Below are 17265 nucleotides of genomic sequence, written 5' to 3' on the forward strand. Positions count from 1 at the left end.
AAATCTACAAAGACCAGGGTTTGGCAGATACAAGTCTGAAAAAAAGTGGCCATAAATCAGGAATATACACAACGTTGAGGAGAGGCAAAATGTGCTTTATCTAGATGGCATACACTGTAAAAGATGAGGGCTTTTATATATCACTTGGCCAATACTGTAGGAAGCCTCATCCATTGGCCCAGCCCTAGCATCTTGGGTTTGGGAGATTCCTAAACACTATTCTAGCCTGGCTACTGTGGCTCAGTAGATTGAGCATCAGCCTGTGAGCCAAGTGTTGCTGGTTCGATTCCCAGTCAGGGCACATGACTAAGGTTGCACATCAGGTCCCCTACCTGGGGGCCTGTGAGAGGCAACCACACATTGATGTTTCTCTCCCTCTCTTCCTCTCCTTTCCCTCTCTCTAAAAAATAAATAAATAAATAAATAAATAAAATAAAATAGGGGAAAAAAATCTTTAAAAAACAAAAACAAACAAAAAATCCCACTATTCTAGAGATGATCTGGTCCAAACTTCCCATGGTGAGAAGAAAGGCTGTTGGTCAGGGCACTGAAACTAATTTATTATACAGCTCATGTAGTACAAAACAAGTTTTAAATTAGAATATATTCAGGGGGGGAAAAAACCCTCTATTCTTCTGGGTCTTTTATTTAAGGTATTATCCTCATATTTATTATGCTTACTTCTCAGGAACTATTTATTGGATAATTACTAAACCACAGACATAAAAGTGACTAAGAAAAAAATCAGTGCACATTACAGTTTAAAGATCAAATACCTCTATTGTACCATCCATGTTCTGTTTTAGACAATTTCCAGGGTCCATGGTTTTCTGTACATCAGATTCAGTAATTACCACTGAATCAATGGAGAAGCTAAATGTAAATAAAAGAGGGTGAAATAATTAGAGTTGTGTGTGAGTTCTACTGTTAACCCAAATTTAAAGCATGCATGAAAGTGTGCTGGGCAGGGGAAACAAAAGTAATAGGTTAGGAGTTATAGATATTGTATCTTAAGTCATATTTTTTATTACTTTTTCCACTTATAAGTAAAGTAACATATTGAGTAATAGAGTACTTTAATATCACCATTGAATTTCATGTCATTTTATAAACTCCACTACAAATGTAGGACATGGAGCTAGTTATAGGACAGATATTTTTTAAAAGTTATCTATAATATTATTGAGTAAAATAGTTTGAAAAATCTCATCTTTTTAAAATAATTACTTATACATATATACACACACACACACACACACACGCACACACACCAAAAAAGAAAAAGGTCTGGAAGAATACACATAAAAGTAACAATGATCAGCTCTAGTGGAACCGGGGAGCAGTGGCAGTGAAGGGAAGAGTCTTAATTTACACACAGTCACTTTTTAAATGGTTTTAATTTTAATCTGTGTTATCTTGTGGTATTTTGTAAAAAAAAAAAAAGTCATTTAAATGCTTAACTTGGGTCATAAAAATAAGGTAAAATTAATATTTAGGTACTACGGGAAAAAGATTAAAAGAGAAAACTATGATTTTCTTTTTGGCTAATACAATTTCTCGCTCCCACTTCCATGTGCACCCACACTGCCTTCTCCACTCCACTCTCCTCGTGCCCACCTCCTCCTTCCTTTCTCCCATTCTCTGCTTTCCTTCTGTTGCCAAATGGCCAGGTACAAGTTGTCATCGTCCCATTTCATAACTTACATAACTAACTTCCTACTGATAGACACTTGTTTCCAAATGTTCACTACTGCAAATAATGCTACCATACAGATCTCATAAATACAATCTTTGCACCCATCTATGGATGTTTCTATATGATAAAATCTTATAATAATTGTCAGGCTTAATATTTAACATTTTAATATAATGCCATATTCCAAAAGTTACATTAATTTTTATTCTCATAACAGTATCATTTAAGAATTTTCTCAAAACTTCAGCAACATGAAGTTCTAGCAGTCCTAAAACTTCGTTAGAACACATGGGCTGCTATTGGCCAAGTAAGCTCTTCTGCTGTAAATCACCTATTCGTGTTCCATATTCATGTTCCATGTTCACACTAAACAAATGGAAAAATTCATTTCCCTTGACTTTCTTTTCTGCCCGTTCCTGGTCTCCTATCTTTCTCTTCATTTTGTCTCTGTTTCCTCATCACTTCTTACATACACTATTCTGATCCTTGGCTTCATGTCTTAATTTTCAGTATAGCCTAGAAAACTTTCCTGATTTATTTATTGAGCCATTAAGATCCAAACTCCAAAAAAGTGTTACTAAATCACAATAAGTTCATTCTGTAGCTTTATAGCATTTGAAAGTATTTATCCCAAATTCAGAAACATCTGGCTAAAACTGAATTCACTGCTCCCTTCTTACAATTATGGTCCCACTCTCCACCTGCGTGATTTCTCTACTTAATGCACCATTATTCTCCATATTCTCTAATATCAAACAACAAAATCATCTTTAATTTTCCCCTCTGCTTTGCTCCCCACATAACTCCATTCCAGTGTCTCTTATTCATCCCTTCATTTCCTTTTCTCCTGGAGCCACTTCAATATTACAGAAATGTACAGGGATGGGCAGTGAAAAATACCACAGAGATGGGTTTAAATTCTAGCACTTTGATTGTATCACCATGGTATAGTCCCCAATCACTACTTTTTAAAAATTTTGTTAATAATTTATTAGACTGAAGTCCCTTGTGGGAAGGGGCCATTTTATATACATCTAAAGCTTCGTCCATATTATCTAGCCAAGGTTCTTCCCTCACAATCTTAAGAGTAGTTATTATTATCATTATAGAGATGATTAAAATATCTGCCCAAAATCATCCAGGCAGTAAAAAATTCAAATTAGGGATAAATGCAGGTCTGTCTGACTCTTATGCCCATGGTACTTTCAACCCCACACTATGAGGGGGACCTCAAAACACCCAGAATTTATTTATACATAATTGTGTATTTATTCTTTAGTGTCATCGCAAGATGTCGATTCAACACGGGAGGAGACAGATACCGTGTCACTCCCGAGTCGGACTGCACAGCCATTCTCGGCGGTGCAGATAGACTCTTAAGAAGCTACACCATCGTCTCTCGAGACGGACGGCTGCCGACGACGACGACGACGACGACGACGACGACGACGACGACGTCTTCAAAGTACTCTCCATCTGAAGACAACTTTAGTTGTCTTCAAAGTACTCTCCATCTGAAGCAATACACCTATCAAAACTTTTTTTTCACTGCTCAAATTGGTTTTTGAACTCATTGATTTTGATGCCTTTTAGTGCTTCTGCTGTTTTTTGTTTCACCTCTTCCACATTGGCAAAATGTTTCCCTTTGAGGACTTTTTTCATCCGGGGAAACAAACAAAAAGTCACTCAGGCCAAGATTGGGTGAATAAGGAGGGTAGGGCACGGGATCCTCCCATTTTTGGTCAAAAGCTGCTAAACACTCAGCGCAGTATAGGCAGGTTTGCTCGTAAATCACCCGTCATGAAATGGGCAAATGCGTAGAAAGAGTATTCAAAAAAAATTCACTAAGGCGGAACAGAGCCTCTCACAACAACACCAGCTGGCACATTGATACAGATGGGTTCCTAGAGCACCCACCTAGTGGGGGAAGCCTGTCCTACAAGAGGCCTGCCTTCCACAAGATAATTACAGTTTTTGGAGTCCCGTCTCAAATATCCCTAAGACCTTTTAGCATGACATAATTAAATATTTATTAAATGACTCAATTATTTTTCTTAAACTAGCTCAAGTGTACCTTAGGAGACTAGTATACTCTATTCAAGTGCTATGGTTGTGTTCATATATATGATGACATTTACAAGAAATAACTGGCTCATTACTGTTAGTAAGAATGAGCATGGCAGTCATTAAATCTCTTTTTGGAGGAGGTAGGGTGGAGAAACTAATTGTCTTAGTTGAAAGGTACATTTCCATTGAGTATTATAAAAGCTCTGAGAGAGGGTGGTGAGCTAGTAAAAGCTCAAATGCAGGAATAGGAAAGTAAGCCTACATTTCCAGACAGCTCCCCTTTATTCTTGCTTTGGAGAGAAAGCATCACTAATTAAAGGATAGCTACTTGAAATATTGTAGCTGGTTACTAGAGTTCTTGTTGTCCACATATTTTCTTTCACATCAGAAAACCTAAAGCACTGGTATCCAAGTGACAATCCATGGACTGCCTGCATCAAAATTACCCTGTTATAAATACACATGTCCAGGTTTCATCTCAAAGCTACTGAGTCTGTAATTTTAAGTATTCAAAAAATAATACTAAGTTTCAATAATGCAAAATTCAAAATTTAAATTAAATTTCTGATGCATGGTCAAGTTTGGGGACAACTGATCTCAAATAAGATGGAAGCTTTATGAGGCTGTGCCAGTGCTGGGTGAACAATTCACAGCCTATACAAACCCTGAATAGAAGGAGGAACGAACATACTGCTTTCAAGAAACTGTGAACATTCACTATTTTCGTCACTAAAAAAACTTTCTCCTAGTTAGTGCCTATGGAGACATCAGTCCTAAAACAGCAGAGCCAACTAGATTAAGAGGAAGTATCTGAGGACCTTACAGAGCTACTTAAACACTACAGCATACTTAACAAATAAATTATTATAAACTGTTCATTCATTTACTGTTAACACCTTCTGTGCATAAGGAATTATTATAAGGTTTGGGATATACCAGTGACTTAGAAAGACAAAAATCACTATCCTTTTAACACTTACAGTCCTTCACAGGACACAAGACAATAAGCAAAACCCACTACGCTTCAAAGAAGATTATACACACACACACAGCTTTTCATTTTATATATAAAATAAATAATATTAAATAATATGTAAAAGTGAAGCAGAAAATTAGGACACAGAGTTCTGAAGGGTGCTTTTAATTTAAACAGGGTGATCAGAACAGGCCTCGTGGGAACATGACATATGAGTAAAGACCCAATGGAGGTGAGTGTGTTGGGTATGCAAGTATCCACAGGAAGATCATTCTAGGTAAAAGGAACCTCTGCAGGACGCTTGGGTCCTGTCCAAAATGTCCACTGAGGTGTTTGGATTACATGAAAAGGTCCTTCAAATTTGATCCTATCAGAAACAACCTTAAGCATATTTGGTCTACACCAAATGGTCCTTGATATTTAGTTCTACCAGAAAACATCCATGCGGAGAAAATGTCCTTGAGTTCGAATAGCTCATAATGCTTATTTATACCTTTGGTTTATAGAATTAATACATAAAAAATACTATCATATTTTTCCTGGCCAGGTGGCTCAGTTAGTTGAAGCACTGTTCCATATGTACATCAAAAGGTTGTGGGTTTGATTCTGGGTCAGGGCGCATATCTAGGTGGTGGCAGGTTTTAGGCAGCAGTCTGTCTGTCTGTCTCTCTCTGATAAAGCATATCCTTGGGTGAGGATTTAAAAAAAAATAAAATCATGTTTTATTGGTTCAATGATTGTGTTGTGGCTGTAGTGCCAATAAAGGTTCTTCTGGCCTCAGTAGTCTAGCTGGTAATGGCACATGGAAACAGGTAGGTGGGTTGGGGTTTGACTCTTGCAGAAGAGTAGGAATTAAGTATCAAGGACATTTTGGCATGGAACAAATGTCTCCATGCATATTTTTATAGGATCAAATGTCTACTAATTAAAGGAACAGCAATGAAAAGTCCCTAAAGCAGGAGCATATCGATAGTTTGAGGATCTCAAGTAGACTGGCTTGAGAATAGTAAATGACAGGCAAGTCAGGAGATAACGTCAGAGAGGTAAGAGGGACACATCGTTGTAAGACCCAGGAAGGCAGTGTAAGAACACAATAGCACTGAAATAACCAGATCTGTCTCAAATTTTAAAAGCAAAGTTCTGGAACACTGCTGAGTTCAGACTCTGGGAAAGTTAGGGTAGAAGCAGGGTGATGAGCTGCTGTCATAATCCAGGTGAGATGTGATGATGGCAGGGACCAGGGGGATGGTGAGAAGTGGATCAGTTTGGATGTCTTTTGGAGGCAGAGATAACAGTATTTATGGACAGATGAAAGTGAGGTCTGAGAGAAAGAGAAGTCACCATAGATGGAGATTGCTATAGGAGAAGCAAATTTTGAGCGGAAGATCCAGAGTTCTATTTTGGACACAGTGAACATGAGCATTAGACAGTCAAGTGGAGAAAGTCCAGCCACGACTGGAATGATCATGTCTTAAGTCTGTGTATTCCCCACATCAGAGTAGTAAAGACTGGGCATACAATAAACAATAAATATACACACACTGCCTCATTTAACCCAGCAGATTAATAACAAGCATCTTTACAAAATATAGATGTAAGTAAAATTCCTATAATAAAATGTCTGGTTTATATTAACATTTTTTTAATGTGTTTTATTGATTACAGTGTTACATTTGTTCCAATTTCCCTTCCCTCTGCTCCCCTCCACCCGGTGGCCCCCCTCCCTCCCCTTGTCCCCCCCTTTTAGTCCATGTCCATTGGTTGTACATATAGTTCTTCTCAACCTCTCTCTGTCTATTCCACTCCCTCCTACGATGTTTCTTAATTCCTATACCATCTCCCTCCCTCTCCCCCTTCCCCTTCCCTGCTTACCTCCCCCCAATATGTTCCCCGTACCTATAGTTCTTTTCCACTCTCGTTGCCTGTTTAGTTTGCCTTTGCTTCAATTCCCTAGCTTCTGTTGTTGGTTCTTGTGATGCAGTTTTCATTTTAGATTTCATAGTTTTGATCCTCCTTTTTCTAAACCAGTCCTTTTAACATCTCATATAACAGTGGTTTGGATCTAATGAACTCTTTCAGTTTTATTTTGTCCTGGAAACACTTTCTCTGCCCTTCTATTCTGAATGACAGCTTCGCTGGATAGAGTATTCGTGGTTGTAGGTTTTGGATTTTCATTACTTTCAATATTTCTTGCCAGTCCCTTCTTGCCTGTAGGGTCTCCCTTGAGAAGTCAGCTGATAGTCTAATTGGGACCCCTTTGTACATGATTCTTTTCTTCTCTCTTGCTGCTTTTAAGATTCTCTCTTTAACTTTTGACATTTTGATTATAATGTGTCTTGGAGTGGTTCTCCCTGGGTCCAGTCTCTTGGGAACTCTCCTTGCTTCCTGGACCTGTAAGTCTATTTCCTTCCCCAAGTTTGGGAAGTTCTGCTTTATTATATTTTCACTTAATTTTTCAATTTCTAGTTCTTCTTCTTCGCCCTCTGGCAAACCAATGATTCTTATGTTGGGCCTTTTATAGCTGTCCCAGAGGTTTCTGATCCTCTCATTGTTGCTTCCCATTTCCTCTCGCTGCATTGGTTGACTGCTTGTTCCTTCTCCATATTCCAGTTTGTTGAAATGAACTCTGGATTTTTTTCCCTCACCATCTGTCTCGTATGTGGTTTTGTTCCTTTCGTTATGAATGTTTTTCGCTTCTTTCTTATCTTTTTCCTGCTCTTTTGTGAATTCTGTAAGCCACCTGATAACAATGGCCCTGAACTGAGCCTCTGACAGGTTTCTTATTTGTTCATCTGTCAGGTTCTTCATCTGTTGCCTGGTGAGCTGTGCCACCAGGATTTCTATAGTTGTCTGCCTCATTCTGACAGATGCGTTTTGTTTTCTTGTGCCGGCTATAGGGGGCAATGCCTGTGTACTTGTCACAACCCAGCAACCGGCGGTGGCCCGCAACCTTTTTCACCGCGCTGTGGCACTTTGTCGTCACTGCCCAGCGACCAGTGGCTATCCGCAACCTATTTCGCAGCACTGTGGCGCTTTGTGTGGGGGCGGGGGGTCCAAGATGGATTCCCGCAGTTATTCCACTAGGAGACCGGGATCCGTCCTCCCGCCCTCTGGGCCTCACTGTTCAAGGCGATGTGGTAGCTGCTTTTCCCAGCGTTGGGGTTGCAAGCTGCCGGGGTTAGACTGCAGCTGAGATTGCTCTCCCTGCCGCTGTCCCGGGTGCTACCGCAAACAGCTCCACCCTCTTTCGCTCTTCTTACCTGCCCAAAGGGCGCCGCTGGTTTATAACTTCATACATAGGGCTTCCGTGTAGCTTTCTTTTCTGGAATTTCTAGTTATCTTTTGTTTTGAAGTAGTTGTATTCCTCTCTAGTTGTAGAGGGAGACCGAGCGTGTCCGTCTAAGCCTCCATCTTGGCCAGAGGTCTATATTAACATTTATTTTATACATTTCAAGATAATTACCTCCTGTTCTTATTTCTTGATAATGATATATCCCAACTCTTTCAAATACCTTTAAGTTACTTTTTTTTTCTTAAAACAACCATACTATGATTGTTATTAAGCTACAAATACTATTGAATGAAATTATAAATAGATGGGTACCTTGGCTGAATGGTGGACTCACTAACAGCTTGAAGCCTTTTCTGTAAACAATGAATCTCTGCCCCACAGTTTTCTTCAGTTTCTTTCAACTGTTGCTGCAAAGAGGATATTAGGTTTTCTAATTCTTGGATTTGTCCTTCAAGTTGTTTAATTTTTTCAATATCTTGCAGAGTAGATAACTTGCTTTTACAACTGATATCTAAATTATATAAACAGAAAAAACACACATTTAATACAAATTTCTTAGTGAAATACCACAATCACTTTTTGTGTGTGCAGAGAATATTCATCTCTCTTTGAAAAAATACTGCTTTTTAGTACTAACAACTCAGGTTTCAATGCAAACTTATTTTGACTGATAAAAACCAGAAAACATGAATAGTGTAATTCAGGATCACTTTTATCTTTATAACTACAGTACCCCTAAATCTACCATTTTTGTCTTTTAAATGAAAACAATTTAGAATCATGAAATTTAAGAAGTTGGGAAGGGATCAAAGATATGACTCCAAACCTTTCATTCTGAGGATGGGAAAACTAAGACAAGAGAGGTTACAATGAATTACCCAAGGTCACTAGGCTATCTCAAATTTTTAAGTAAAAAGTACTGAATAGTTGTTGTAAAAATACCACATAGTGCTGGATAATCAAAATTTACCAATGTCCTGCAAATTAGTCATCTGAGAATGGGTTGATAAAAACTCTGTTTCCTCCTTTGGTATGTTTTCCTCTGCACATTCAAGTTTCTCATGATCTGTCTGCTTTCCCTGAACCTATTGAAAATAATAGAAGAAAAGCAGTGACATAAATATATGATCCAATATCTAGAAAACCATATTAAAGCAACTTAACATTAAAAAAAATTATTTTTTAAATCAGCTAAAATTGTGATATACTTTCCCTAAGCTATTCCATGTTCTCTTTTGACACAGTGATTCACACCCCATTCCCTTCAAAGCTCTGAAATTATATTAGTTAAGTATAATGTTCTTTCCTATCCAGAAGGGAATTCATATTACTATAAAAACAGGAATGTACAGAATTTTGGTATAAAACTCCTAACAATATTTACATGATTTTGTCTTTGAAATTTCAACTCATACACAGTAAATTTTATATTTTCAGATAAAATAATTTTTATTCATCTCTGGATATTACCTATGTGCAAGCTGGTAACTGACAAGTGGTATGCTGCTCTTTACAAAAAAAAGAAACATAAAAACAGATAAATCTCAGCTTATCTCAATTATTAAAACTAGGCAGCAATAAATCAGATATATACATATATAGTCATTTATCAAATATTTAATAATCATCTACTATGTGGCCAATATTATGACAAGAGAGAATAAGAACACAAACTCAGTAAAAATATATATCTGCCTTAAAAGACTTTAACAACTACTTGGAGAAATAAAATAATTAGAGAAGTGCTAAACTATAAAGTTAGACTATAAGGGCCATGACAGAGAAGAGATACAGATGTGGGTCTGAGTTATAAAGGAAGTAAAATTTGACTTGTGCCTCAATTATTATGGGCCATGATTAGGAAAGGCAATAGGAAGAACGAGTAAGAGCATTTGAGAGAGAATGGCCTGTTCTATAAATAGTTAAGACAATGGTCTTGCTTAGAGGGGTTTAATCTGGGTCAGTATGGGGAAAATACACTAGATAGATAAGAGAGATCTAGACTTCTGAGCCACTGAAAAGCTAGAGGAAAGGGACTGGCTGCTAGAGTAGATGATGTACAAAGGGGACTGGAGAAACAGATGAGCAACAGGATAAAAGCTATTTCCCATGAAGGCTACTTTAGTTGGTTACTACCCTTATCAAGTCCTCCCACTCCTGCCTCCTGAGTACATTTCAACAGAGGACCTTGCCTCCTACTTCCCAGAGAAAATAAAGTCCATCAGGTCACTTCTTCAGCTTCTAGCCCAGACTTTCTATATCTTCACTTAATTCATTAAGCAAACACTTATTAAGCCTTTACCATGTAATAAACAAAGCACTGTGTAGGAAGAGGAATTAAAAATAAAGACAAGACTCCTTGATTGTGAAGGGTATTGAATCTAGTGGGAGAGGCAGAAGAATAAACAAATAAATGTAGTAATATGAAAAATAATGTGATACAAATGCAGGTTTGTTTAAGAAACTATGGGAACAGAGATGAAAGGCAGGGGGTGGGTAATCCAGTATTTAAAATAATGGAAAAAGCTAAGTGCTATAAGCAAAAGCTTGTACAGATGCTAAGAGAATGGAGGGAGAAATGTCTAAGTCTAAGGACTGGAGGGGAGAGGCATGTGAAACATCAAGAACATGCAAAAAAGCCCATGGGTGTGAAAGCTCAGGGTGCGGCTGGGAAATAAGTATTTCAGTATGGCTAAAATGAGGAAGAGGTTTAGAACCTGCGGCTAACAAGTCAGGCAGTGGTGTACTGCAGTGCACTGCTCCCAACCAACCTCTGGGATGCCTCTCTCTGCAGTTGTAGCTCACTTACTGGGTTCAAGTGTGAAATTCACTTTTACCCACTGTGCAGAAAAGAGTTAACAGAGCAGTCGTGAGACTGCCTATCTCTTTTAGAAAGGCTTGCTTGCAAGTCTGGCCCTTGGCTGTCAACTGAGACCTCAGCTGGTAAACTAGCCTACACTAAAATAAAACTTCCCCTAAATGGTGAGAGCGTCTCATGCTTCAACTGAGCGAACACTATGGATTACAGTGAACATATGCTTTCCTTTGACTAGAAGTCTGGATTTTGGTATGTGCTAGGCAGAAGATGCCTACATGACTGACACCTAATGATAACCAAAAAAACAAAAAACAAAAAAAATCAAAAAAACCCCATGGAATCCTAGGCTTAGATGAGCCTCCTTAATAGACAGCACAGCACATATTGTCACAACTTATTGCTATGGAAATTGTGTTCTGAGATTCCACTAGGAAAGGATTTTGGAAGTTTGTCCCTGCTTTCCTCCACACTGTGCCCTACGTGCCTTTTCAAACCTTCTCAAGACTGATTTTGCTTCATCCTCTTTTGCTGTAATAAATCTTATCCTTGAGTACAACTGTATGTTGAATCCTGTCCTCCCAATCACCACTGAATATGGAGGTATCTTTGGGACTCTCAACCTATCCATACTTTGTGCCTCATTACCCAGACATCTAATGTACAAATTACATTAATACAGAGACTGGGAGGGAAAAAAAGTCATCTTGGCTCTGTTACTCTCCTTTCCTTCCACATAAACTATCAAATTTGTTAGATTCCTCCTTAAAATATCTTATAAACTGTCCCTTCTTTTCTACCTCCCACTGCCAGCACATTAATTTCCTGACAGGTTCAACTTCCTGATGTCTAGTCCATAATCACACATTTCAAACAGCTTTTAAATGTCTGTAAGATAAAAGTCCAGCATAGCATTCCAAGTTTGGTATAGCCTATTTTCTAATTTTAGAGTCCATTTTTCTCTTGGCAATATGCCCCAAATATATCATACTACACTTCTAGGACTTTGATCATATACCTCTCTCCCACCTGGAATGCTATCCTCCCTCCCCTTCCTTACGTAAGCCTACACATCTTTCATGGGCCAATTCAGATATCACTTCCTCCAAGAAATCTTCCTTAATTATTGTTTACGCCTATACTTACCTACCTGTTTGTTCAATTTTGAAAGTACTTCTCTTTTAAGCATTTAATTAAATGTTGCCTTGGATAACTTTCATATATGTACATCATATCCTATGAGTTTATAAAGTCAATCAATTTATAAATTCCTTCAGTCTAGTGACTTTGTTTACATGGTATATCGTTTTATTTTCAGTGCATAGAACAACCTCACGTATAACTTAATGGATAAAAATTACTGGCTAGATAACCGAATGAGCACAAAGTACATATCTTTCATTTCTTTTATACTTTCTTCAGAGTATATTGTAGCATATTGGAAGATCAGAGGGTAGGGGAGAAAACTGTCTAGAATAATCTCCAAGTTTCTGGTTAAAAGTAATTTTTCAAAACTCAGAGAGAGGAGAAACTGGCTTAATGGAAATAAATTTCAATTTTATCCTTATGTTCATTGACACATGGCTAAAGGATATTCAAGTACAGAGGTATGCAGTCAGATACAGGACTCTGCCTCTCAGCAGTGAGAACTGATCTGGGATGGAGATCTGGAAGCCCTGAGAGTGGAGGAGGGCACTGCACAACCCTGGTGACCGTAAATAGGTGGGCAAAGCCCACAACGAAGGCTTAAAAAGCCACAGAATTGAAATCACAGAAGCTAAGGGAAGAAAGTATTTTAAGAAAGCACCAAATACTACAAAGTCAAAAAAGTATAGAATTAAAAGAAAAACCAGTTCAAGATACACTGAGCATATGCCCTGGTTGGAGTGGCTCACTTGGCTGAGTGTCATCCTGCAAAGCCAAAGGTTGCCAGTTCAATTCCCAATCACGGCACATGCCTGGGTTGCAGGCCTTGTCCCTGGTTGGGACGTGTGAAAGAGGCAACTGATTGTTGTTTCTCTCACACATCGATGTTTCTCTACCTCTCCTTCTCCTTACCTTCCCCTCTCTCTCCAATAAATAAAATCTTTAAAAATTTTAAAAAGATATACTAAGCACGTGTTTAATACCTAAGATTGCAAAGTGGAAGCATGACTTTAAATCCAGGCTACCGAAGTGTTCTTCTGGGGACCAGTTTTTCTTGTTGTTTATTTTTTTTTTTCATTGTTTACCAATTAAAAATAATCTTTTAGTTTTAATACTTCTCAACATCTTTAAAAGCAAAAGATCACATAAAATGGATAAATGTAAAGAATTAGCAACACTGGGCTCCCATTCCTACATGTGGCAACATCAGGGTGAAGTTGAGCAGCCTCTGCCCACTTTAGATGATGTACATTTTCCCCAGGTTTCACTTTTCATTTATTTTAAGAGCTAAGCTTGTGTAGGCATTACATCAGTGATCTCTGACATACACCTTCTCTTCCCTCCCCATAAGTCAATTAAAATGATAGTGAAGAATCTTTAAAATATATAAATCCATAATGAAGAAAATAAGAGAAGAGATCAAGAGAGATGTCATACAATTTCTGGAAAACAGAAAAGAGGTGTAAGGGCTGACTAAGCGTAGAGGAGGCAGCAGCCTAAAGCATACATGAAGGGAGCCACAGTCCAGGAGACAGCTGACTTGCCTAGCAGAACCCTAGAAAAAGTGCTTGAAAAGAAATTTGACATATATAACACCATGTGAAACATACTCACTGTGTTCTAGACAACTAAACTATTCAGTATTTTTCTCTAAAACAAATAGTCCCACTGCTTTAGTTATATGTAAAATTTATATATACTTTATCATGATTTCAAAAATTCTCTAAAGGAGTAAATAGTTTTCAACCTGCAGAAATTTCTTCAACTTACTGATATTATAATTATCTTTTTCATGTTCACTTATTTAAGATATTTTTAGTTGATGAAGCCTATAAAACAGCAGATAATACAATAAATGCAAACATTAAGATACATTTTCCATTTCACAGACCTTACTTAATCGTGTCTGAAATACCAAAAGTTTGTTGTATTCTTCTGTTACTTTGTTGAGAAGAGTTTGCATATTTTCTTGAAAGTCTAGACAATAAACAAACAATTATAATAATTTCACTCCATAGTAAAAGTCTGCTTATTTCAATAAGTATTATTCATCTATTCATTATTCATATACCTGCTAGAAGTAAACTTCATATATTTAGTAATAAAAAAACCTAAAATCTCATTAATGTAAAATAGCTGGTACAAAGATAACTTGACAATTTCATATTAAAGTATGTTAATTTCTCTTGGTATTCATTAATTTCTACATATTTTTAAAAAATGGACAGGAGCAAAATATTTTATCTGTCAAGAGACACCAAGAAATGAATTGAGGCTGCAATTTAGGAAAATAATACAGAATTCCTTTTAAGAAAGATTTTGTCTTCTTATTATTTTTAAAAAAGAAAATACCATTGACATAAATTTATTCAATAAATACAATCACTTTTAAAGGTTTGGATCTGTGGTATAAAATTAAGAAAAGAATTATAATCTGGAAAAGATGAGAGTAGAGGAACAGGGGGAAAGGGACAAGGAAACTCATGGACAGCTCCAGTTCTCTTTACATATATCACAATTATTGCCTTATAAAAAAATGTATCTTAAATAAGATTTCACAAATCCAAAATAAAAAGATATTTAAGACGATAAACAAATTGGCTGAGTAAATCATAACTGAAGGAAAGTTTATCACCAATTGATTTAAGAAAATTGAGTACTGTGATTAATAATGTGGTAAGCTTTTATTACCTTGAACTTCGTATCTACAATCTTGCAATTCTAATTCTTGATTTTCAGAAGTGTGAACTCCAGAACTCTCTCTCTCTTCTACATTTACTTTGCACTTTAAAGCAGGAGTGTGCTCGCCGAGGACATCGCAAAATGTCTGTTAACAACAAAATTGGGTAGTTATGGAATTAAAATTTAGATTTCTTCCTCTAAACGTCACAAAACATTACTTTCTTATATGCAAAAGACAGTCAAAATAACAGAAAAATCAGTATGAAAACAGTCTTCCATATACCAAGTCAATCTGCAAAAGAAATATCAAGTCTAAGTCTCTCTACATATAGGAAATGAAATTTTTCTTAGACCGGGAAAATATTGATAATCATCACTACAGAAAACAATAACTTTTTCTGCTTTCTTCTAATAATGAATATATCTCATACTTTAATTTGCCACTTTCTAAGCTTGGATCCTATTCTGATGTTATCACTGTAAGGTCAACTACCCTTGAAAAAACACCTGAAGACAAGAATGAAAGTTCAAAATTGATGACAGGAAAGAAATCTATAAATTCTATAGAAATTATAACATATCAAGCATATTATATTCATACACATTTCTATAACATGAGAGTAGTTTTCTATGGTTAATACACACACAAAAATTAAAAATATTTGACACATAATTCTTGATTTCTCTCCTAAGCAATGGATAGTTCTATCATCATTTAAAATACACGCCCCTCACACAACTGAAAAGGACGACTTCTAGACCTAAAAGCCCAATTGTTTACTGCTGCTATTTCTTGATATCTGCTTAGAGTTAAACTATTATTGTCAATAACTGAGTTTATTAAATTTTCAAGCACAGTTCTTAAGTTGAAATTTTGTATCATTTGACAGAAACCTGAATTATCATCCAATTTACAGATGAAGATTCAGAAAGATGAAATAATTAGCCCATGACAACATCAATGATTAGTGACAAAACTAGGCTTCATGACAAATTCTCAAGGGCCCCTCCATTGTGAAAAGCTGATTCATATTTCAACTTAAGATTAAGATCAAGTAAAGACATTAATGGAAGAAAAGAAAATATGAAGAACTCAGTTTATAGATGAACTCTTGAGACTTGGGCCCTCTTTCCATATTTACTACCAACAATGGATATAAAAGCACAATGTCTGAACCCTTTGGTGAAGGTGGGGGCTGAAGAATGGCTGAATGAATAAAGGCCTTTAGTGTGGTTATTTCCTCCCCCGCCCTCACCCCATTTTCGCAATACTGTGCTTTAAACTTAATTTTATAGGTAACCAGAATCAGTAATGCAGCTTTACTTGTCTCAACTAAAATACCCTTCTCCCCCTTCAATTCACAAATACACAGGCTGGGATAGAGATCAGGGACAAGCTGAAGCATGTATTTTATATTTTGAAATACTTCAAAGGTGCAGACAAAATAGTTTATTACCAAGCTTTAACAAATACTAATATTTTGTCATATTATCTTTTTTCCAAAGAAATTGAGTATTACATATCCCATTTCATCTACTCCTCTCTATACCCCAAGGTGATTACTCTAGCATGTATGTTTTTAAACTTTTTCCCTTTGAGTTTTAGTGACATTAGTACACATATCAAATATTGCTACCCCAATTTGTTTATTCACTTGCCCATAGATGGAAATCTGAGTTTTTTTCCCATTTTTAACTTGATATAGTTTAACTAACACAGAAACTTTTGCAATGAACATATGTGGTTGTATGCATACATGAACCAACCTAGAAGGCAAAGAGTGGGTTGTGGGATGTACATGATGTCTTCAACCCTGCCTAGCTGCCTCTCAAGGCGGCACACTCCCAAAAGCAATGTATACGAGCTTCTATTTCATGCCATCTTCACAAATATAATTATTTAAATTAATATAATTAGAGTTTTTAGTTTTTTCCCTCAACCACCAAAGTGGGCAGGGGCAGGAAACACCGGCTTGAGACTCTATTGGTCCACTGTTTTCTTATTAGCTATACCTGTTGTCTGTTCTACTGTGGAGATAATTTGCCTGAATTTCTTTTTTTCAATCATTATCAGAAAAAATTCCTAAAATTGCTCATTTTAAACTTAAAAACTCGGAAACATTTTCTATGTGCAGTACTGAAGTAAGATAGCAGGGAAAACTAAGTTGGATGATTCTGTGTATCAAATTAGAGGTACCTTAAAATTTAGCATTTCTTGTCTGATTGTACTTGTTTAATATCTTACCTGTGTAAGATAAGAACATTCTTCAGATACTGCCTTGTGAAGTTTTCCAATGAGCACTTGCAAAGGCTTTGTTTCATCACCTAAGAAAATATATCGCAATAAAACATTCAATTTACATAAAATATTTTTATCATATTAAACCTATGTTACCTGGAAGCTTCTCTGCAATAAGATTAGTTTTATGAGGCTGATGTGCTGCCGCCTGCTGCCCTAAGAGGGCAACTTTAAGATTAGTTTTAAATTCTTTATTTCTTTCAAAGTTATTTTCTACTGCTCAATGTTAACTGTTTCAGAAAATTTGTAGGACTTTCAATTTCCATCCTACAAAATGATGTAATGCCATGAC

General features: G+C 36.7%; 1 protein-coding gene across 4 annotated transcripts in view; it reads right to left on the reverse strand.

Moving 5' to 3' along the window:
* Window positions 1-17265, reverse strand: part of AKAP9 (A-kinase anchoring protein 9) — a 165338-nt gene that overhangs the window by 82380 nt on the left and 65693 nt on the right. For all 4 annotated transcript variants that reach the window (XM_090287252.1, XM_090287253.1, XM_090287251.1 and 1 more), the window contains 6 exons: window positions 16920-16999; window positions 14684-14819; window positions 13884-13969; window positions 9002-9116; window positions 8344-8542; window positions 777-873 (listed from right to left, as the gene is read on the reverse strand). In XM_090287252.1, coding sequence (XP_090143378.1) covers window positions 777-873; window positions 8344-8542; window positions 9002-9116; window positions 13884-13969; window positions 14684-14819; window positions 16920-16999 — 713 coding nt within the window. The remainder of the gene's footprint in view (window positions 1-776; window positions 874-8343; window positions 8543-9001; window positions 9117-13883; window positions 13970-14683; window positions 14820-16919; window positions 17000-17265) is intronic.

Source organism: Furipterus horrens, unplaced genomic scaffold (assembly GCF_987537825.1).
Source record: "Furipterus horrens unplaced genomic scaffold, mFurHor1.1.pri manual_scaffold_9, whole genome shotgun sequence".
Classification (NCBI taxonomy): domain Eukaryota; kingdom Metazoa; phylum Chordata; class Mammalia; order Chiroptera; family Furipteridae; genus Furipterus; species Furipterus horrens.